At 40.7% G+C, this 22,475-nt stretch overlaps 1 protein-coding gene and 1 pseudogene across 6 annotated transcripts in view; both read left to right on the top strand.

Annotated features, from left to right (window-relative positions):
- The window catches only part of ZNF608 (zinc finger protein 608), a 147,424-nt gene that overhangs the window by 82,785 nt on the left and 42,164 nt on the right, over positions 1–22,475 (top strand). For all 6 annotated transcript variants that reach the window (XM_039848574.1, XM_039848575.1, XM_039848577.1 and 3 more), the window contains one exon: positions 6,489–6,744. In XM_039848574.1, the coding sequence (XP_039704508.1) occupies positions 6,489–6,744 (256 nt within the window). The remainder of the gene's footprint in view (positions 1–6,488; positions 6,745–22,475) is intronic.
- Positions 21,193–21,311, top strand: LOC120590955 (uncharacterized; annotated as a pseudogene).

The raw sequence follows: 22,475 nt of genomic DNA, 5'->3' as shown, positions 1-22,475 counted from the left end.
GGCCTTCAATTTCAGCTCAGATAAGTTGTCCATCCTCTGAGATCTTCAGTTTCTGCCTCTATGAAATGGGGATGTTGTGAGAGTTAAGTTCAAAATATAGAAAATGTGTGGTGGTGCCTGGTACCCAGTAGGCCCTTAGTAAGAATTTGCTCGTGTCATTTTCGCCAAAAGCTGTAAAGCGCAAATTGTTTTGATCGTGGTTCTAAAAGTCTGCTCTACGGTTAGGAAAGACAGAATTAGGAATGACTGAAGGGCAGTCATTCCAGATTTGTCCATCAGGGATGGAGAAAAGATCAGTGCTTAAGGAAACAGTTTTAAGCTTCCCGTGCTCTGCTAATGAAGCAGTGATGTCAGAAAGGGCGGTTAAAATGGAAAGTGGGAGACTGCGGCAGTGGTCACCTTTAAAGAGCTGTGACTTCCCCTTCGCAAAGTGCAGTCTCTGTCTAATGCCTTTTAAATTAAAGAGGTGACTGTGGGCAATCTCGTAAAACAGCCAAATGCCAGGATATATGGAGAAAAGTGAGCATTAAGTTATCGCGCCCCACCGCACTCATAGAATGTAAAAATATCAACTGAGCAAAATAAAACACCATTTCCCCTCTGATTGTTTGTCGGTGATCTGAGAGCCCCAGGATGGAGGGATTAATAGCAAGATGAACTTGGAGATTTGTGGCAACAGATGGAAGAAACCCAGGGCAGGCTCTCCTGCCCTGGGTCGTGGGAGGGATTCTTTCATTGAGGCTTGCTTGTTTCCCTGGCCCTTCGTTTCCCCCTTCTTTCTCTGCTGGCCGCACTAGCTGTCCACACAGCTGAGCCACCTGACTGTCTCTTAGATGGATTTGAGCAGAGCAGGAGTGCCTGCTGGAGCACCCACAGCCCTGTCCTGGCGACCCTTCCTCATTTGCTGTCGGCTTCCAGGTACTAGAAACCATCACTGGCTGATAAGTCACTGTTGGAGTGATGCGAAGCTGCCGCCACCAGCACTTCAGCTTTGGAGCCTTCTTTGCTCATCAGCACTGAGGAAGCCCTTGAAGTGAGGTGAACAGAGAAAATATTGCCACAACCTCTCTGCAGATCCCCTCCACCCCCGCCCCCCCACCCCCAGTCCTCTGATTACACACGCTAAGTGCCGCTATCTGTGTAAATAACCTTTCCTTCCCCGCCTCTCCCTACCCTCCCTGATCCCCCACTCCCATGCTCTTAGGCTCTCTCCAGTGATAAATAGCCAGGCTACTGCTCAGCGTGCACCAACACCTGGGAATAATCATGCAAAAATAACAGTGAGAGACTGCCGCGCGTCTGTTCTTGACATTAACTTTCCTCAGTTTGACAGGCTGCCACCACCAGCTGTTAGACTTATGGGTCTTTTTTTTTTCCCCCCACTGGAGATGGCTGCTTTCCTACTTTCCTCTTTTGGGCTGTAATAGGTTACATCAGTGTCCCATCAAGATGATAGAAAAGAGCTTTGACAAAGGAACTATTACTGAAACCAGCCAGTTCTCTATTCTCATTTTCCCCCCAGTTATTAATAATATGAGACTGCTAATATTTTAAATGATTTTAAAATGGAGTATCTGATTATTGCCAATTTAAGATACTTCCCCCCAGAAAGATATTCATAATTAGCTCTCTTGAATTGCCTTTGAAAGTAGCAAATCCTAGCATTTGGCCTTATAGGGCCAAACCACCTATTGATTTCTTTTTAGTTCGGGTCTCAAGAATATTTGTAATAATGATAATAATATTGCAAATGGCAATAGCTTTTATTTATTGAGAGCTACTCTGTATCGGACCCTGAACTAATGTCGGTATGATCTCACATAATAGTCACGTTAGCCATGTGTTACTTCCATTTTACAGATGAAACCACTGAGTCCCACAGGGATCAAGAGACTCACCTAGGGTTTTGTAGCTAAAGGTAGAGCTGGATTCCCGGTCCAGAGACCCACCTCTTCTACACCACACAGTCTCCCACTCATTGCTGCTGTTTGCACTCGGGCTCCCACGGACACCCCCTTGGTTGGGTTCTGCAGTTACAGTTGTAAATTTGCTATATTTGTACAGTTATTTGACTAGTGTCACAGTCTCGCCCACTTCAGCTTTGCCAGCAAGATGAACAGTGCCTGACACAGAGCTGGTGTGTAGAAACTATTTATTGGTTGGCCATATGATTGATCGAATTTAGGTGGGTAAATGGAGACTTTGGGGGGAGCAGGGTATGAAAAAGAGGTGTAACGAGAGACTAGTGAAGGAGATTCTGTAGACGTGGAGGACTCATCAGGACCTGCTATAAAATGGGGCGGATTACGCTGCCAGATGCCAGTGTAGGAAAGGAACAGTATTTCCCCAGGCTGAACCTCTCAGGGTTAAGCCCTTTTTCTTATACTTTTAACACACTTTAACTGCACTTCACCATGCATTTGGAGGAGATTATAGATTTATGTTAAACATAGTAGGATATAAAAAGCAGCTTTGTAAGGTTGTGTGAAGGGTTAGGGCACTGTAACATCAGACCTGGGAAATTTTTTTTTTTTCTAAGTCATTGTTTACTGAGCTAAGAATTATGCTGAGCCCTCGCTTTGCATGAATGATCTCACTGAGTCATTACCTGGGCCCTATGCAGGTAATTGTTATTCTTACTCCCATTTCTTAGACCCAGACACTGAGCCTTAGAGTAGCCAGGCGACTTGCTCAGGGTCCCACACAGCAAGTACCAACAGGGTCAGGGTCTGGACCCAGCACAACCCAAGGCCCACCGCTCCCATGTCCAAGCATATGCTGCCGCCTCACCAGAGAGAGTCTGTGAAAATTGGCGCTTCCCTCTCTGTTAATGAGTTTCATTGGTTGAAGAAATTATGGTTCAGTGTAGGGGATCAGTGACCTGAGAAATCAGGGCGTAGTGGAGCTGATCTTTTGTATAAGGCAAAAAATAACTCTTGAAATCACCCTCTAAAATCCTGCTTTACATATGGTATGTGTGGCTTTGTGTTAGACACCCTTAGGTACACAAGAGAACTGAAACCTTTTCGGGGGGAGGGGAACACCTCCCACTGGGGGCATTCACAGGCAGAAGGAATTGGCCACATTCTGTATTAATTCACATCCGCCCCTCTTTTGTCTCCTAATGTCTGTTGAACGCCCCCTACTGTAAAGTTTCTGCTTGTAGGACGCTGCTTGTTCGTGCTCACCTGGGCTGCCACGAGAGATAACTTATTGCCCTTGCACAAATATGGACCACATTTTCCTCTAGAATGAGTAAGGTGGGCTAGATGACCTTATAGCTAAAACATTCTGTGATTGTCTCAGGGAAAAGCTGGGGGCACAAACTCAGCTGCCTGTGCCTGGGCAGGTTACCACAGGCTTAGCCCTATTAGTTGATGCGAGGGTGTGGGCCCAGCAGAGCACATTTTTTCAATTATTGTGTTAGGAGATAGTGGAAATTCAGACATTTCCTTAATTTTTTGTATTGGCAAAAAAAAATTTTTAAAGTAGCGTACCTGCTAAATAAAACACCTCTGGGAGTGACTGTAATTCTTCCTCACCTCCTCTGTCATTGGTGACTTCTGGGGAAGAAGGGCCCCCAGTCAATCACACGGTGGCCTTTATTCTCCATTCTAAATCCTGAAGTCCCAATGGAGTAAAGTTCCCTTTTCTGCTCTCCCTGGTCATGATGATCCTGTGCCTGTGGGAATGGCAGTTTTGGGTGTCTGTGGGAAAGCCCGTGCAGTGGAAAAACTAAAAGTTGCTGTATAAGCCAAAGAGTAGCCTTTAAAACTGTATTACCTATTGAGTTTTGTTATCAAGCTTAAGGGTTTTAGACTATTATCACATTGGGGAGGACTGTTTATGATTAAGTTCAATTTATAGTCAAACTCTCTGAACCTTAGCTTTCTCCTTTTAAAACATTTGGGGACAGGGCTCCAATGTCTCTTCTATAAATGTCATCAACTAAACTTTTTTCATTGCATTTGGACTGTGTTAATGGAAATAAACACAGCTTGCTAATAGGCTCAGGATACCAGTGGCCTCTCTTCTCAAGCCGCCTAGACTCTTTGGGATCAAATAGTATGTGAGCGTGTGTGTACATGTATGCAAATATATTCATAAGCAGAGTCATACTGAAGTAAGGATTTAGTCTGCAATTTTGTTGTAATATGATTTGTTGTCAATATTAGCAGGCCAAGGAAGGAATACATTTTCCAGTTGAGGAAAATGGGCCTCAGTGAGGTTAAATGAGTCTCCAAAGTCACAAGCTTAATTAGTGTGTCAGAGTTGGGGCCAAAATCATCGTGTCAGCATGCTCTGTCCCCATAACTTCTGTCGCACACATCGCTCCTACTGTGTCCTGATCTTCAAAATCAGAGAGTCGATGCTCTGTAAGTCTCCTCACCTCTTTTGTTTCACTTCATTTTCTTGTTTATCCAATTGAAGCTAAATTTGTTTCTCTTGGAATTAATATAGGCTGTTGATCAAGTGATATAAAGAACAGTTTGAGAATATCGTTTCCATTTCGTTTTTTTTTTTTTCCAGTTTATATGTGTAGCATCAAATTACGGTCAATTTACAACTAACTGTACAAATTAAGAGGTTGTTGAGAAACATGCATAAAGGAAGTACAGTAGCTGGGTTATAATTTGTCTTGGTTATTTTTTTTTTAAATTCTGGAAAGCGAGTCCAATCTCACAGTCTTTCTAGTTGTGATAAAGACTACAAGGTAGCATTGGATTCTCCCCACTCGCTTAAATTTCCTTCCTCAGAACCCTTTTCTTCATTTGTCAGCCCAGTTTTAAAATAGGAACTATCAGTGTGAACTTTGATCCACATTAAGCTGCATTTACACGAAAGCATTAATCACCAGACCTGGGGTTTGGGGCTGTTAAATGCTTTTCTTTCTTGGGCTCTGTGATCAAGAATGAGGAACAATAAAAAGCATGCGACAAAAGAAGTTTTATGGCAGCTTTGAGAGCAGGAAATTAAGTTTCTTTAATATGCAGTTGGATGAAGGGCTGTTCTATTGCATCTTGGATCACTCAGGAAAGTGAACGTCAGTTTATCACTTCAGTGAAAAGCAAACTGTAGAAATAGTTCCTACAGTTACATGAACAAGGAGCCCACACAGATGACTGCTTCAGCTGTTTAACTGGGAGCACACTTCCTCATGCGACTTATCTTGAAATGCACTCTTTTTGTGTGTATGTGTGTTTTTATTTTTAACAGAAAAGACTATGTAATATTACATCTGTAGCCAAGTGTTGATTTCTTACAAAGGTTACGTGGGGACATAGATGTACATCAGACTAAGGTGGCATTTTATCAGAACGGCCTTCTACGTGTCCTTTTTTTACACATATGGTTTGCTAGCTCAACTGATAAAATGTGCAAGGTGTCTTTCCTTCTATGGTGGTGTCCACATGCAACACGAGGACCTAAGTAGGGATTTGGAGTCCTGGAACAGACCTGCTTTTGCATTTGGCTCTTTCACATTTGATAGCGTGTCATCAGGACCACAGCTATTCTATAGCGGTCATGATAGTTGTTAAAATGGGTTGAATGAATCAGTCGGTTGGTGATCTACCTGTTTAGTACAGGCATAGCTTTTGGTTTCACTATGGCCAGTCTCCTCAACTTTCTGTGAAGAACTCCTTTGCTGCTCTTCTCAGGGTAGGGGTGTAAAGCAGTTACTGCACCACAGGATCTTGTGTTGGCTGCCAGTACTATTTCCTGGATTTAAAGAGAGGACTGCGGAGTCATGGTCAGACTCATCAGGGATCTTTACAAGTTCAACCACTAAAGGACTCGTGCACTGGAGAAACTCAAATTCTGTGGATGTTGGGCACACCCATTTATTTCTCCCTTTATGTGAATTCTGCTAAATTTTGTAGTAGAACACTTAATTAGAAGTTGGTGCTTAATACATGCTAATAATATCCAGTTTATGTGTTTCAGTGTGTGTAATCTAAGTTTATGTATTGTATATATTCAGCCCAGTAAGTTATATATATTTTAGTAGTGATTTGAATTCATCGTGGTTTATATAAAGTACTTTGGAAATGATTTTAGTCCATCTCCTGTGCTTAGATGTCCAATGATGCATATGTGGTGTTTATTGGAGTTTTTCCTTTGGAAAATAGCTTATTTTGAAAATAAGATTTCATTACAAGTGGGAAATAGTCTTAATTTTGCAAAGCACGTTTGATTCACATGTACTGAGGGCTAAGGGTTGTCTGTTGGTGGATTTAGGAGGACATCGAAGGCTTGCCTATAATTCAGGAAGCTAGAGCTCCAATATTTGCCTCGTTTGGCATGAAAAAATAAAATGCTCATTTCTATTCTACTTTATATTTTGGCACCATTAAAACTCCCAAAGCGTGTTATAATTGCAAATGGAATTTGGAATGGTGATATATTCTAGAAGTGATGTAAACAGATTGCATTAAAAAGAACTCACAGAGTGCAGCACCACTGCAGTAAGCCTGTCTGTCTTTCAGGTTGACCCCCTGTTTACAGTGCCAGCTCCACCACCGCCGATTTCCAGCAGTCTCACGCCTCAGATTCTACCCTCCTACTTTTCCCCATCTTCATCCAATATTGCAGCACCGGTTGAGCAGCTTTTGGTTCGGACTCGTTCCGTGGGTGTCAATACCTGTGAAGTTGGAGTAGTGACAGAGCCAGAGTGTCTTGGGCCCTGTGAACCTGGGACCAGTGTGAATTTGGAAGGGATCGTGTGGCATGAAACAGAAGAAGGTAAATACAATTTATTTTTATTTATTTCCCCGTGCCCTCTTCCCCATGATGTATTTATGTCACCTGTAAGGGGAATTTGCTTTGTGGTATTTGGAGAGGAAAGAAAAGTGGTTTTTATGCTCTTTGGATTTTTGTTGAAATAAGAACTATGTTTGTCCTTTTGTTCACGACTGCTTTTACTTTCAGAATGAATCAGGTGTCCCTAAAAGTGGCTCTCCACTGTAAGTGCTAACAGGGAGGAATGTGAGAAGCAGGGTGAGGGTCACCCTTGCCCCTGAGAGGGATCATGAGAGTCAGAAAGGGACATAGATCTCAACTGATCGCTCTCTCTGACATGACGTTTTTGTGTTGCTGAGCCTTTCACTACTACCTTCTGAATTGAGCCAGGGTTCTTACATTTAGTGAGGGGCCATCATCACGATGTGGCCGCGGCTGGTTGGTTCAGAGCTAATGAAGCCGAGGTCAAAGGCTTAAGCCCCAGTTGATCCAGTCACGTCTGTTCTGTGACCTGCGGGAGACCACAGCACCTTCCCTGCCCCTTAACTCAGCAGTCCATCTGGCAAGTGCAACCCATTAGTCACAACAGAAGCAAGGTACAAGAGAAATAGATCAGGATTAACCTGTCATTGCTATTGGAAATATAAATCAGGCATGTGCCATACTGATAGTGGATCACAGACCATGGTTGGATCACAGACCATAGCATAAGATCATTAAGGACAGAGGTTTCAGGTGGCCGGTGTCATTGACAGAGGCCAAGAGATAATGAAAAACTAAATACCAAGGAGAGAGCTTCATTGCTCCATTGGGGAATGAGTAGAGTAGAACAGTTAAGGGAGAAGCATGCCCATGGGTACACCAATGGAAAAAAAGCAAATGAAGAATCGGGGACTTTTTTTCCTCTGAGCCAAACTGGTCAAGGATAAAGGAGACACAGTTGTCAATATCACGGTCTTTCGGGAGAGAAGAAAGGGCAAGAATGAGGGTAGGGAGAAGGGTCAGAGACTCAAAAATCATTGTTAGGATCCTCTGTAACGAGGGGAAATTTCGAGGGCTGAAACTTAAAGGGAAGAAAGCAAAATACGTGCAAAAGAGGCTGAGCGAATGGGAAAGCAGACAATATTGGGAGAAACTGTTGAGAAAGAAGTAATGGAGAGAAAATAGTTAAGAATAGTGACCAATTATGGGGAATGAGAGTAAAAGTGAAGAATGAAAATCAGGTGACCGGTGTAAGCGTAATTACCTGAAGGCAGAAAACAAGCTGTTTTAAGATAGAAAAACAAAAACTCTTAGAAAAATCTTCGAATTCTGCATATTACATCGAATATATTCTTATCGGACGTATTTCATAATTAGGTAAGAAAAATTTCGATAGCCTCCGTAAGGAAAAATAAATTACATAAGAAGGAACCAGAGAAAGGGACTGAAAGCAGTAGACACGGGGAGCTCTCCTGTTTGTTCAAATGGAAGTGATAGTCAGAATTTACTTTTGGCTTTAGAAATTTGGGGCATTGGGGGCACCTCCCCCCTTGTACTTTTAACTGGGAAGCCACTTAAAACAGTACTATGCAACCACGTTGGGAGGGATCGATATAAGAGGCACTGGAATTAAAAATTTTCCCATCTGGCATGCCTGTTCACACACCACCCAGTGCAAGGGATCCCAGGTGGGGCGCAAGCCTCTCTCTCATTGCCTCTCTTTGGGGTGTGCAGAGTCCTTCTTTCCTTCGATTTGCTCCTAGAGCAGATGTGATGGATGAAGGGCTTCAGGTTGGTATCTCAGTGTGAAAAGTATAGAAAAGGACTCGAGACATAATCATAAGAGGACTTGAGACAGTTAATTAGTTAGGTGCCAATTTTCAGGAACAGAAAAAGATTTGGAAAGGAGGATTATTTCCATAAACTGAAAATTAAGATTTTCTTGCACTTGGATAATTGACTCATCACGGTGAGGCACTGTCTTCCATTTCTTAGCTGTGACTTTGTGTCCCTCAGTTTATTGCTTGTCATTATTTATTCTAGTGTGGAATAGGATCGAGTTCCTGCAGTGTGACCTCACTGGTGGTGGATGTTGTAAAATTAGCCACAAACTTTCTTGAATCGCTGTAAGGCTTGGGTTATTTTTCACTTTGCTTAGAAATCTGATGGGTTTTGACTTTTAACATTAGCCTCTAATAAAAGATGGGACCGTTTAGGAAAAAAAAAAAAATCTGTGTTTAAAAACTTAGTCGATATGGAATTCTGATACCCTGGGCATACGCTTAAAGAGCTTTCTGGCATTATTATTTTGTTGTTGTTTTGTTATTATTTGGTAGTGATATATATATATATGAAGCCTCTCCGTTTCTACCCTCTTCTCTGAAAAATCAATCTTCTGAGTCCGATGTACCTGCTTTTGTATACTGTGATACATCCATCCCCGGGGACACCTTCCATCCGTTCCTACGGCAGACTGATAGCTGTCGAAGCTTCCAGGCAGAGTAATGCAGCCCTTGGGCAGCTCCAACCTTCTTTTAACTGCCTCACATTTTCCAGGATTTGGAATGTGTGGATGTTTACTGTGGTGACGAGGAGCTGGAGCTGTTAATAGAGTTATTCTTGCTGAATAAACTAAACTTCTGACCTCCATAGAATTTTAAGAACTCGTCTTAGTAAAGGCCTGGGTCACAAGATGTGTGTTTAATGTGCAGCCATTTTCAAGAGCATTCCATTTGCATTTTTTCTTAGTACAGTCTGTTTAAGGGTCTTGCACCAATTTAAAAATTAAACCTACTTGACCGTTAATTTTTTCCCTTTTGGGAAAAACAAAGAAGGAAACAGAACAAACACATTTGGAGAGCTAAAAGGGACGGAATTGGGGAGACGGGGAGGAGAAAACAAGGCACAGTAGCTTTCTAGTCTGAGGTTTCACTAACAAAGAACTTCAAGTCAAGCAGTTATAAAACTGTCAGTTGCCTTTGACTAATGTCCTATAGATTGAGTTGTATAAAATCTCTTTCCTAGTATTTTCATTTCGAAGGCATTGTGTAACTGGTAGTGTTTTTCACAAACCTCATTTGTTACGTGCATTCACGTGTGTGAAGGTTGTATATGTGTATGCGTTTGGAGATCCTAGAAATTTTAAGAGCTCACATCCGCAGTCTTTGGGGAATACTGAGTGTTCTTGTGATTTCTTTGGATTGGTGGTGGCAGGGAACAGCAAGACTGGACTATGAAATCCCCACTAATTCCTAATTGTTTCTTGGGCTTGGAGTTCCTCATCTGAGGAGGATACTTTTAGCTACAGACTTTCCCCTTAGCGGTCCTGCCAATACAGGAAGTCGTTGTTGCCTAAGGAACCAGAATGTGCTCAGGAATAGAGTGCTATGAGAGAAGTCCCCTCTGGAAATAATTAGTGGGTTTCAGATCATGCTTAATAGGAGAGAAAAACTATTACTGCATTTGGATGTTTAGTTATTCTACCCTGATCTTTCTACTTTAAGGTGAACGCATAGGAGCAATGATATATTGTACAAAATTACTCTCAGATGTTGGAAAAATTTCATTCCTGACATTTGGGACACACATGCCTAGGTATAGTTATTTGTTTGAAAATTTGCTCTTTTGGGGGAGGGGAGAAATAAAACAGACAAAATGTGTATACATACAGCAATGTGTGTAAATACCCATGTGTTGAACTTGGCTTTTTAGCTCTTCTGAATGTATTTTCCTTTTGATTTTTATTGAACCATGTTTAACCATGTTTCTTCTTGGGCCTTTTTTCTTTTTCTTTTTTTCTCCCTACTGGAGAACATACCTGGTTCGGCGGTGTCCGTGGTTATTGTCATGGCTATCATTTTCCCCTGCTCTGCCAGTCTGTCATCCCTGTCCCCTCCGTTCTCCTATTGGTTAAGCAGAGCCACTTTGGTTAAGAAAAGGAAATGAGAGAAAGAATCTTGGTGTTTGCCAAGGACAGCCTTTCAAACGTCTATAGGTTACAGGACAGTGGTTCTTAACTCTGTGCCTTTGCATCACCTGGAGAGCTTTTAAAACATGCTGGTGCCCAGACACTGCTCCAGGCATTTACTGGGTCTGGGTAGGCAGTGTGGTCTGGTTTGGCCACCTGACACTGGCGGTTTTTTTTCAAAGCTTCCCAAGGGATTCTAATGCACAAGCAAGGTTGAGAACCACTGTCTCAGGGGAAAGAGGGGATGTCCTGGTCATTTGCAAACTGTTTGACCTTTTCTCTTTAAGGAAGTTACATGTGTTATTATTGTCTCATTTTCTCGGGTATCAGATGGACAGAGGCACCTGTCCTACCTGCCTCACAGCGTAGATAGTGCCTGTCAAGATGCTGTAGTGTGGCAGGTGAGCATAGCTGCTTTATCACAGCGCTAATGAAAAAAGAGGGTCCAGCTTTGATTCTGAACGTGCGCTCCACAGAGGTTTGGTGGGGGGAGAACTTAATGAACAACAACTGGGTCCCGCTCTTCCTGATTTACCGCTGTAGCCAGGTGGACCTTACTGTTTGTTTCTCCGGTGAGCCAGACACAGCAGCTTTGCTTCTGCGTGGTCTCTGCTGAATTATTTTTGAAATAGTTCAGAAACCCAGAGTAGTAAGGAAAGTTAATGAAGTAGCAAATGAAGGATGATATTCAGAGAATCACTGGGGGTTTTCAGAGGGGACAATGGAAAAACAAGTGGCAACTTATGACAGTAAGTATGGTTTTTTAAAGACGACTTAACACTTGGTGTGAGAGGATGAATGCTTGTTTACATGAGGTCCTTCACCGGATATTCTGTGTATTTTCCAAGGAAGGAAAAGTAATCTTGAGAATTAATGTGTTACAGGCAATTAATTGGAGAAGTAAATGATGCTCCTTAAACCACCAGAGATGTTCGTAAATTCTTTTGCTTCTTCTGCATCTCTAAAGTCATAGAGAGGATAGTGTTTCAATTTAAATGTGCAGTTTAGGGGGTTTAAAGCTAATTCATTACAAGGCAAATGATTCTACATAATTGACACAAGGTATTGTTATTCCTATTTCTGCACTATTTACATACCAATTGAATGACTGAGAATAGAACTTTCCTTTTCAGATTTTGATTTGAGGAGAGATCAAATATTCATCCAGGCTTAATATCGATATTTTCTGTAACTGGGCATGGAGTCGGTGCACCACTTTAACTAAGTGAAATATTGCTACTTATTGAGGTATTTCCCAGTGATTTTATACATTCAGCTTTGACTCACAAAAGAAGAGTCAGCTGCCTACTTTTGCTTGGCGTTTCATCAGCTACCACAGCAATGATGATAACTGCGCAGCGTTGGGGAACTTTAAGATGGAGGATGGGTATGCGAAACCTGTCAGCGCTGGGCGGTGTGGGGATGAGTCAGCCCTGCATGTGAGTGCGGCAGGTGAGCACAGTTGTGTTAGTGAGGAAAAGGGCCCAACCCAGATCCTCTACATGAACTCCACAGCGGTTTTGAGGGGCTGAAAGAACGAGTAGTTGGTACCACTCTGAGTATTGGTCGTGAAATTTATCATCAGCTTCTTGGGCCATCTTGCAGTGTTGGTTGCCATTGAAAGTGTGGATGGTTCCTTGGGCAGAGCAGCCCAAAGGATACGCATTCCAAACTGCACAAGGTGCTGCCGATTTTCACATGCAAAAGGCAACCCGAACAGAAAATCGAATTCGTGTATTTGCTGGACCATACACTGTCTTAGTTGACTCTGATTATTCTGTGTACAGTGGCAAAAAAAATTTTTTTTTTAATAAAAACAAAATTGGCTCAAGGAGATATATCTCCTTGAGCCAATTTTGTTTTTATATAATAAATAGATAGATAGATAGATATTATAAATAACTGTAAAACTCATCATGTAAGTACTTTCTTTTTTAAGACGACTGAAACTAATGTTACCAGCTTCACAGAAAAATCAGAAAGTAAAAAGGGAGGATGGGTATTCTCATAGTGAATACTCAAAAAAGATTTGTTGGATGAAGGAGAGAGTAAGGAAGAGGGGAGGGGAAGGATTGTTCGTGCCATTGCCTCGGGTTTTGTTTTACTCTTAGACCTACCTGTGTTATGCTTTCTTGATGCGGTAATGTGGCTGACATTTGGATGTGATGAGTGATTGTATGTTTTGCTGAAAAGCAAGAACATAGTCACTTCACCTCTTGTCAATGTGAAAAATAAGCTGCTATTAAGTAGGATTCAGCTTAATGTTTTTAGACAGAACATTTGTTCTTTTGTGTCATTTGTGTGTATATTTTGGTGGTGACATTAAGTGTTAAGTAATGAAGCAGTAAGTTTTGAACTCACGATGTAAGGGCGTTTTGTTACCCCTTTTGGTTGCTTGACGTTGTAGCTAAACTTATATGTGAATACAGAATGTAAGGCACTTTTAAAACTAACCTTTTCTTCGGACTTAGGTATAGTAAAAGATCTAAGAAGTCGTCTTATAAGATTTGTGTGTGTGTGGTAATGTCTTGTCTGCTTGTTTATCTTTTTCCTGTAAAGGAATTGATAAGAAAATCTTGAAAGAGTCTTAATATATTTTGACTTGGAACTGAAGATATATTTCCTGATTACCAAATGCAGATAGTCTGTCTCGTTGGTTACAAAGAATAGCTAGCTGTTGGCTCATTTAGGCACATTGATTAAGGTAGTTCATTGACTTTAAAAATATTTTTTCTAGCAGTTTTATTGAGATACAGTTTACGTAACGTATAATCCATTCATTTAAAGTGTACAATTCAGTGGTTTTTAAAACATATTCAGAGTTACGCAGCCATCACCACAATTAATTTTATAATACTTTCATTACCCCAGAAGAAACCCTGTACCCGTTAGCCATCACTGCCACTTGCCCCAAACCCCCTATTTCATCGACTTTTACATCTTTGTCCTTTCTGGATTCTTCATTATTTTTATGTGTAAACATGTATGTTTTATGGATGAGAGGATTGATTTGTTGAGCACTTACTCCGTGTCAGGCATTGTGCTGGGCTTGCTTGTCAGGTAATGATTTCCTTAATCTTCAGAACAAAATCCAATGGAAGCTATTATTATCTATATTTTAATAAAGGAGACTTAGAAAGGGATTCACCTGTGCAAGGCGGCACACCTGGTGAGTGAATTTGAACCCGCATTCTGGATTTTTGTCTACCACTGCTCAAAAGTTCTCGTATATTTCACAAAAATGCTCTTTGGAAAGAGGGAGTAAGATGTGACGTGATAACTGGAATTTTTATTTTTAAGTATGGAACGATAGAAAATTCTTTACAGTTCTAGCATCTGATTTTGGCAGGCGTAATTGAATCCGCTTCAGCTGGGTTGATGTATATACACCCTCCCTTTCAGCTCACTCTGCTGTAAGCTGCTTAAGTGCACAAATCCCATCTGTTTGGTTCACTGTTGGATTCCCAGCGCCTGGCACAGAGTAAGGGTGCCATACATATTTGTTGAATGTTGAATAAATTCGTGGAACAAAGTGATAGGGTCCTTATACCTGTTTAAGTTTAAGTAGTGTAGCTTTCTAGTCAGGAATTTATTACTTTTAAATTAAGTTTGGCCTAGACTATCTGGAAGAAATGGTCCTAAATATCTCCTTTGTCACTGGTTTTTAAAAAACCATTACAAAATCTGATGATACTTTATTACATTTCAGCTTCTAACCTTGCTATTATTAGACCAACCTCCACAAAAAAGCAGAAACAAAATATTTTGTGTGCATTTCCCCTTTAGTTATTCATATCCTTAATGTGGTTTTTATTTGCTGATTTAAAAAAAGAATACATGGTCATTTTTAGTACATTTTTTGGGAGGAGGGGGAACCAAAAAAGTAGAAAAAAAAAATTGTCCAGAGTCTCAATAATCAGACAACCACTTTAATTTGTTAGTTTACTTCTTAGTTTTTTCCATATACATTTTTTAAAATGTAGTTGCGATCACTTCTGGAGTTACACTTTTGAATATTGCTTTCTCTTTTAATCTTTACGTTAAAACAAGCATTTCTGATGTTAAAAGCACTTTCTAAAAAGCATTTTTCATTGATAATAAAGATTCCGTGGAGTGGACACATAAAATTTAATTTAAATTCCTCAAATGATGGATATTTACATTGCCTTCCACTTCTTAGATAAATATAAGCAGTACGTAGCATATCTTTGTGCATGAATTTTTCCGTAGCGTTTTAGGAATGTGTAATTATTATGCTAAGATCTGTTTTCAAGAAACAGAATTGCTGAGTCAAAGGAAACAAACGTTTTTAACACTCTGGAGCACGTTCCGATTAGCCGCTTTCCCCAAAGGTTGTGTCAGTTTACCCTGCCCTGGTTGAGAATGCCCTTCTCTCTTACCCTTCCCAACTTGGGACTCACTGACATTTTGATGACAAAAGGGACGAGGTTGTAAGTCAAATGCACAGTTCGTGATGCTCAGAGCTGGGATTCTAACCTAGATGGAAAGGGAATGAGATTTCCCCTTGTAAAAATCAGAATGGCTAGCCAGAGAAAGCATGTGGCTGGGGCTCTGCCCTGGTGGGGACTTAGCTCTGGATGATGGAGAGGTTTAGATTTCACTTCTGCTTATGTCTAGAATGACATTTTGCAGCCCCCCACCCACCCCCCGCCCCAAGCGAAAGAAGTTAAAAAGAGACTTTTAGATGTGAGGAATTTAAACACCCAGGGGAGGAAATTTGTCAAGCATCCATTCTGAACTGGGAGGCATCTAAGCTGCTTGTGTTTCTGAAAACGTCTTTCTTTTGGGTTCTTCAGAATAAAGATGAATGGACAGGATCTTTATAGAAAACCTTTGTGCCTCATGATTTGTCGATGTATAGGATTTGTCACTTGACTTACCCGAGCAGTTTGCAGCTTCTTCCCTGGCGCACTCCAGCCCCGCCTTGACTCCCACACCCCCAATATTTATGTCATCCTATAGCCTCTTCCCTAGGCTGCTTCTGTGTATAGCTGCAGCAGGAGGAACTATCCAGGTAGTTTTTAAAAGTAATATCTACCAAAGCATTCCCACATGTACCCTTCCCCGGCCCTTCTGTTTTCAAATAAGATTGGCTAATATTTCCCTGGCAGAAGGAAAATAAGCTATAAAATGGGAGAAGGCATATCATAGGTTGCAAAAAAGCCATTCTCAGCAAAGAAAGTTGGGGAAATTAGGCTCATGGGCACAATTGCAAAGTGTCTAGCAAAGTCTGATGTAACAATCAGGTAAAAAGTGATGTGTGAGGTAGGCAAGACCCTCATTGCTCATTTGATAGTTGTTTATAACTGAATAGTAAATCGAGCAATGATATACATACCACACCCATATGTTTTCATTTCATAATTAAGCTTTCTAACTCAAATATGTATCCGAGATGCTTTCATAGTATATTTCAGTTCTTGGGCGTTAGAAGTGTGACTCGTTCCTTTACATGACACACTTGGGGTATCAGAGCAATTAAACACTTTGGGAAACTTTAGATTGCTCTGCCAACACCATCTAAGTAGCATCTTTTCACTTATGTGGAAGATTCCTGCAGTTAGCCCTGTCACTCTGATCGAGAAACTGAGATACAGACAATCTAAACAAAAAAGGACTGTGTGTCCTTTCTGGATTTCTAGTTTCTACCTAAAGTGATCAGCCTGTCCTAGTTTTACGTCTGTGTTTGTTTTTGTATGTGTGTATGTATGAATATGAGCAATTATTTAAAAAATATGCTAAAAGGCAGATAAACATTTGCTTGTCAGTTTGAGGTTTTGACTGAAATGTGGGGAATTAATTCGGCTTATAGAGTGAAATGTTTTCTGAATTTAATATTCATCAAATATTTTTACAAAAATACCCAAAATGTCGATTTTGATTATGTATTTCATAACAAGAAGAAAAGTGGCCAACCACTTCCCGTGCATCAGAGGCAGTGCCACATGTTCTCCTGGCTCGGTGGGCAGCTCGAATCCCGCCAGCCCTTCAGGGACCCACATGTACATCTGCACAGTTTTGTATGTTGTCGTGTAGATGTCTTCTTGATGTCTGCATTGACAGACAACTTTTGAAGTAAGTCAAGTTGAAAGAGCTGACTGAGAACATTTAGCGTGTCTTATTTCGCTCGAGTAGCGCAGCACAGGCCAACTTGCTTAAAGAGAACTAACAAAGACTGCTTTCCACTGCTCTCCTCGGCTTCATGAGAAGACCCAGTAGCTAGCTTTTCAGAGCATGAAAAGCTAGCCAGTTCCAGACAGTACTCACAGTGAGCTGCTTCTTTCCAGCACCTTGAGCATACACATATAAAATTATTTCTTGTCCAAACAAACAAGAAATATAGGAGAGGGGGGAAACTGGAAACACAGAGAAACCATAATTGGCATTGGGGTCACTGGCTTGGCACTCTCTGAACCTGGAACTGAGCTGGCCGTGGTGAGCGTGCGTCTGAGAGGCGCTTCGAGTTCAGTAAGTCTTTGAATACTCGAGGGCAGACAAGTTACGAGGCCATAGACTGGAAAAGTCTTCTTTGCAAAGCGCTAGAGCCATATCGAACTTGTCTCTTTCATAAGATCTCTGCTTGGTAGGGTGACTGAAAGGCATTATCACATTCACAGGGAGTTCCAAAAAAAAAAAAAAAGTTAAATTCTAGGTTGATAGTGGGACAAAATGACCCAGTGGGAGCAGGAGAACGGCGGTTCAATTTTCAAAGAAGCAGAATGCAGTGAGCTACATATTGACTGCACATTAATCTTAAGCAATTCAGAAGAAGAGCATTAACCACAAAATCCTTTGTCAGTTACTAGAGAATCTCTGAAGTGTACATCCTCTAGGACATCTCACTTTATATCTGGCTTTTGAATTAAATATCTTCTTAAAATAAACATCATCATTCATGCCAGTCCTCTTGAGCTTGCAGTTGCTTGCAGTAGCACATTTTCAAGTATGGAATTTCAACAAAGCATGACACATGTTGAGTGTGACTGTTAAGTATCTTGGGCTGTGGTTAGCATCACCATCCTCATTTTCTCAAAGCGAGGAAAATGAAGTATGGGGAATTTATGACCAGGGTGAAAATCAAGGCAGGGTCTGAAGGAGAATCAAATGTCACAGAGTTCTGGCAGCTTCAGTGATGGCTTGGGGCAGGGATCTAGTTGTCTTGCCCCCATATGCTCACCTCAAGGTTTCAGAAGAAGGTGGGCTGACCTTACTGGGCTCCTCCTCTGAGGAGTCATTCAGGCCTGGCAGCTAACCCAAATCCCCTGGGGTCTGGGTACTGGCTCGTTGATACCGTTGATAACGTTTGTTTTTTCCAGATTTGACTCTCACCCTGACCCTCCTGATGTGTAGAGTCAAGCTTTACAAAACTGCACTTTACCCAAGGGAGATGCAGATGCTCTGCCAAGGGGTGTATGCACCCTTAATTATGTACACTTACTCAGTGCACATGGTTTGCTTATTTTGGAATAAGTAGACATAGTAGTCCGGTGTTTACAGAGGACTGCTATGGAATTGTGGGGGAGCCCACATCGTGTTGTTGTTTCGCTCCATAAATTCTGGCAGCTTCAACTTGTTATGGTTCAGTATTTGGTGTCATTGCCCCGTTTATTTCACTCTGATTATTATTGAAAAGGGAGAAGGGATAGCAGGGGGTGCCCCGTCAGTTGGTAAGCATAATATGATTGATTAGAACTCAAAATGAAAACGTGAAGATCAATTGAAGGCAGCCTAGGCCTGCCTTCTACTGCACATGAACTTCTTGTTTTTTTGGTTACTTGAATAGTGAAAAGTATCCCAATCAACAGTACCTGACTGAAAAAAACTCATGAGAAGCTATGTGCCTTTGTAATCTCCCATGATAACTAAACAAAAGGAGCGTTTTATATTTCATACAAAATATTGTATTTATCAAGATCTTCCAGAAGGGTACAATTGAGTAAATCAAGAAACACCCTATTTTTTTGTCTTTTTATTTTTCATTTATTTTTAATTACATTTATTGGGGATGACATTGATTAATAAAATTATATAAGTTTCGAGTATACAGTTCTGTAATACATCATCTGTATATTGCATTGTGTGTTCACCACCCAAAGTCAAATCTCCTGCTGTCACCATTTATTTTACGCACCTCCCCCCCGCCTCCCACAATTCCCTCTGGTCACCACTAAACTGTTGTCTGTGTCTGAGGTTTTGTTTTGTTGTTTGTCTTGTTCATTTGTTGCTTTCAGTTTTATGTCCCACATATGAGTGAAATCATGTTCTCAACTTTTTCTGTCTAACTTATTTCACTTAGCATGATAATCTTAAGATCCATCCATGTTGTCACAAAAGGCAGTATTTCATCTTTTCTTATGGCTGAGTAGTAGTAGTCTATCGTATATATGTACCACATCATCTTTATGCAGTTATCTACTGAAGGACATTTCGGTTGTTTCCATGTCTTACCTACCATAAATAATGCTGCAGGGAACTTAGGGGCACGTATATCTTTACGGATCAATGTTTTCAAATTTTTCGGGTAGATACACGGAAGAGGGATTGCTGGGTCATATGGTAATTCTATGCTTAACTTTTTGAGGAACCTTCGTACTCTTTTCCATAGAAGCTGCACCAATTTACATTCCCACCGGCAGTGTATGAGGGTTCCTTTTTCCCCACAACCTCTCCAAAACTTATTACTTGTCTCGTTGATAATAACCATTCTTACAGGTGTGAGGTGGTATCTCATTGTGGTTTTGATTTGCATTTCCCTAATAATGAAGTTGAGCATCTTTTCCTATATCCATTGGCTGTTTGTATTTCTTCTTTGGAGAAATGTCTGTTCAGGTCCTCTGTCCATCATTTTTTTAATTGGATTGTTTTTTGTTGTTGTCGAGTCTTATGAGTTCTTTGTATATTTCGGATATTAGCCCCTTATCAGAGGTGTTGTTTGCAAATATCTTCTTCCACTCAGTTGGTTGCCTCTTTGTTTTTTGTCGATGGTTTCTGTGCAGAAGCTTTTTTTAGTTTGATATAGGTCCATTCATTTATTTTTGTTTTTACTTCCCCTGGAGGTGAAATTCATAAAATCCTCTCTAAGACCAAGGTCCGTGAGTTTAGTACCTATGTTTTCTTCTTTGTGTTTTATTGTTTCAGGTCTTTTATTTAGGTTTTTGATCCATTTTGAGTTAATTTTTGTATATGGTGACAAATAACAGTCTAGTTTCATTCTGCTTGTGGCTTTTCAGTTTTCCCAGCACCATTTATTGAAAAGGCTGTCTTTTCTCTATTGTATGTTTTTGGCTCCTTTGTCGAAAATTATTTGCCCACATATATGTGGTCTTATTTCTGAGTTCTCAATTCTGTTCCATTGGTTTGTGTGTGCCTGTAATATTTTTGTTAAAAATTCTCCTTTATCCTTTTGGCTGCAATGTTCTGATATTGATCCGTCAAGCAGATTTTATTTTAATGCATTGTTACAGAATCCTCAAGAGTTCTTGGTGTTGCAGTTGTGACTGTTACTAGAAAAACTATTTTTGAGAAAAGACTTGTAGCTAAACCATGAGAAAAACCAAAATAAAACAAAGTGATGTGATTGCTATAACTTTGCAGTGACTGTAGTATTAGTCTTAAGAGAAAAGGGAGACTGGTTGAAAGAAAAAGGAAAACTATGTGACTATTAAAGTTCTGCTGGGAACTCCCACTTTCCACCATACCCATTTGTTATAAAAATGTATGTATCTATAATGAGTTAATGAAGTTCTTTTAGAGTATTCCGGTTGCTTCCTCTGCTTTTGCTGAGATCCCTTGTTCACTGTGAAAGCTAATGTATTTTACAAAAGCTGAGTGATATGATGTAGTTCAGAAATGCCTTTGGACCGTGGGGAAGTTTGATAAATTACAAGGGAAAACACGAAACTAGAAAAAAGCATGAGACCAGGTGTCAACAGAACCGGGTGGCTGTCTCGCTTTTCTCACCATCGCGCTGTGTGTTCTTGGTTCTGGGCCTCGCTTTCCTCATGTGTAAAATGCGGGGTGTGGGGTTGGTGGAGTACCTAATCTCTTGAAGGTCCTTGAATTTTGAGGAGCAAGGGAGTGTGAAGATCTCGAGTGTTCTTGCCAGAATCATTTCAGACTTAAAAAGATTTTGAACAAACTGCTTAGCAAACAGCCTGGATGGCGTCACCCTCACATCACCCTCCCGGTTAGTGCCAGGTCCTGTAGAACAGCCGGTAGACACGACTCGAGTCTCCAGCCTTGAACTCTCTGTTTCTTGAACTCTTTGTTTACTCAGATCACTATTGATCTGCACTCTCCTAGCGGTTGTGCTGGTAAAAGCGGAGTCTGGTCCGAGTAGGCTGACATTTATTTTAATCTCTGATACACTCCAAGGAAGAAGGAGCACATTGAAGACATTATCTGGTAAGGTTCCTAGGAGGTAGAATCATAACACGTTCATTAGCAGGTTTTCAAACCCTTGGTCTGAAATGCCTGCACAAGTCTTTAGCCATTCCACTCTGAACAGGCCCGATCCTGTCCGATCTCAGAAGCTAAGCAGGGGTGGGCCTGGTTAGTACTTGGATGGGAGACCACCTAGGAAGGCCAGGTGCTGTAGGCGTAAAAAAGTAAAAAATAAAGGATTGTAAGCTCACCAAGGTCCTTGCAATCTGTGAGGTCCATCAAGGGTTGCCTCGCCTAAAAGAAAATGAAATAAAATGCCTGCACAAGTCCCAGCTACTTCTAGTGCTACTGTCTCTACCTTGTATCAAGACTCATAATTTATATAATGTTATTAACCAATGTCACCCCAATAAATTTAATATAAAGAAAGACTCATTACAATTCCTTAAAATGCCCAAAAGACAGCTGTGAAATAGAGAATGTATTGGATGCATGAGAGTTCGCACACAAGTGTAGTTTAATTTGCCTTTTTAACTTTTTATTCAGGTACGCAGCTATATAGTTTAAAAAGCTACAGAATGTTACAAGTTCTCATAAAAAAAGTTTCTTATTCCACCTTCTCCTTAGCCCAGTTCCTACTCTCCAGAGGCAGCTAACTACTCGAAACAATTTTAGCTGGCATTTTTCCCTATGTTTTGCTGTTTTTGTCTATGTTTTGCAAACGTGTCTACGTGGCTATTTCTTGATGTATTTTTTTCGGTTTTAGGTATTTTATATTAACTTCTTATTATGGAAGATGATTATTTAGCTTTCTCACTCCTCTCTCCCAATATATATCTATTTTATTGCCTCCCGTTCTCCCCATGTAGTTAGGAGTTGCCTTTTGGTCTGTAAAAATTACTCCAAAACAATACCTTTAAAAAAAACAAACAAACAAAAAACAAACAGCTTACTATCTCACAGTTTCTGTGGGTCAGGAATCTGGGAGCAACTTAACTAGGTGCTTCTGGCTCAAATTGTCCCATGAGGTTGTGGTCAGTCTGTGTACTTTTTAGTTCGGTCAGGATTCAGTGTATACATTATATGACTGTGTATATTATTCACGGCACAGCCACGTACCTTTTCTTTATCACTCAACTTTCTCCCTGGAGTCAATAATCACCTTCCTTTTTGTTTGCTTAGTATTCTATGTGACCGTCACTAATTGACCATAAACTGTCATGCCAGAATTACAAATTGCTTCTCAGTTTGGTGAAATACACCAAGCAATCTATAGATTTTATTTTTTGGAATCGTCTCTCCGGAGTCTTTCGATCTGTTCTAATCCGGACTGATAGGTCAGGCATAGAAATCTTAGCTCTCTCTCATACACCATCTCAAA

This window comes from Pteropus medius, unplaced genomic scaffold (assembly GCF_902729225.1).
Source record: "Pteropus medius unplaced genomic scaffold, Ma_sr-lr_union100, whole genome shotgun sequence".
Taxonomy (NCBI): domain Eukaryota; kingdom Metazoa; phylum Chordata; class Mammalia; order Chiroptera; family Pteropodidae; genus Pteropus; species Pteropus medius.
The sequence above is the reverse complement of the archived record's forward strand: the minus strand, read 5'-3'. Positions and strand labels throughout refer to the sequence as shown.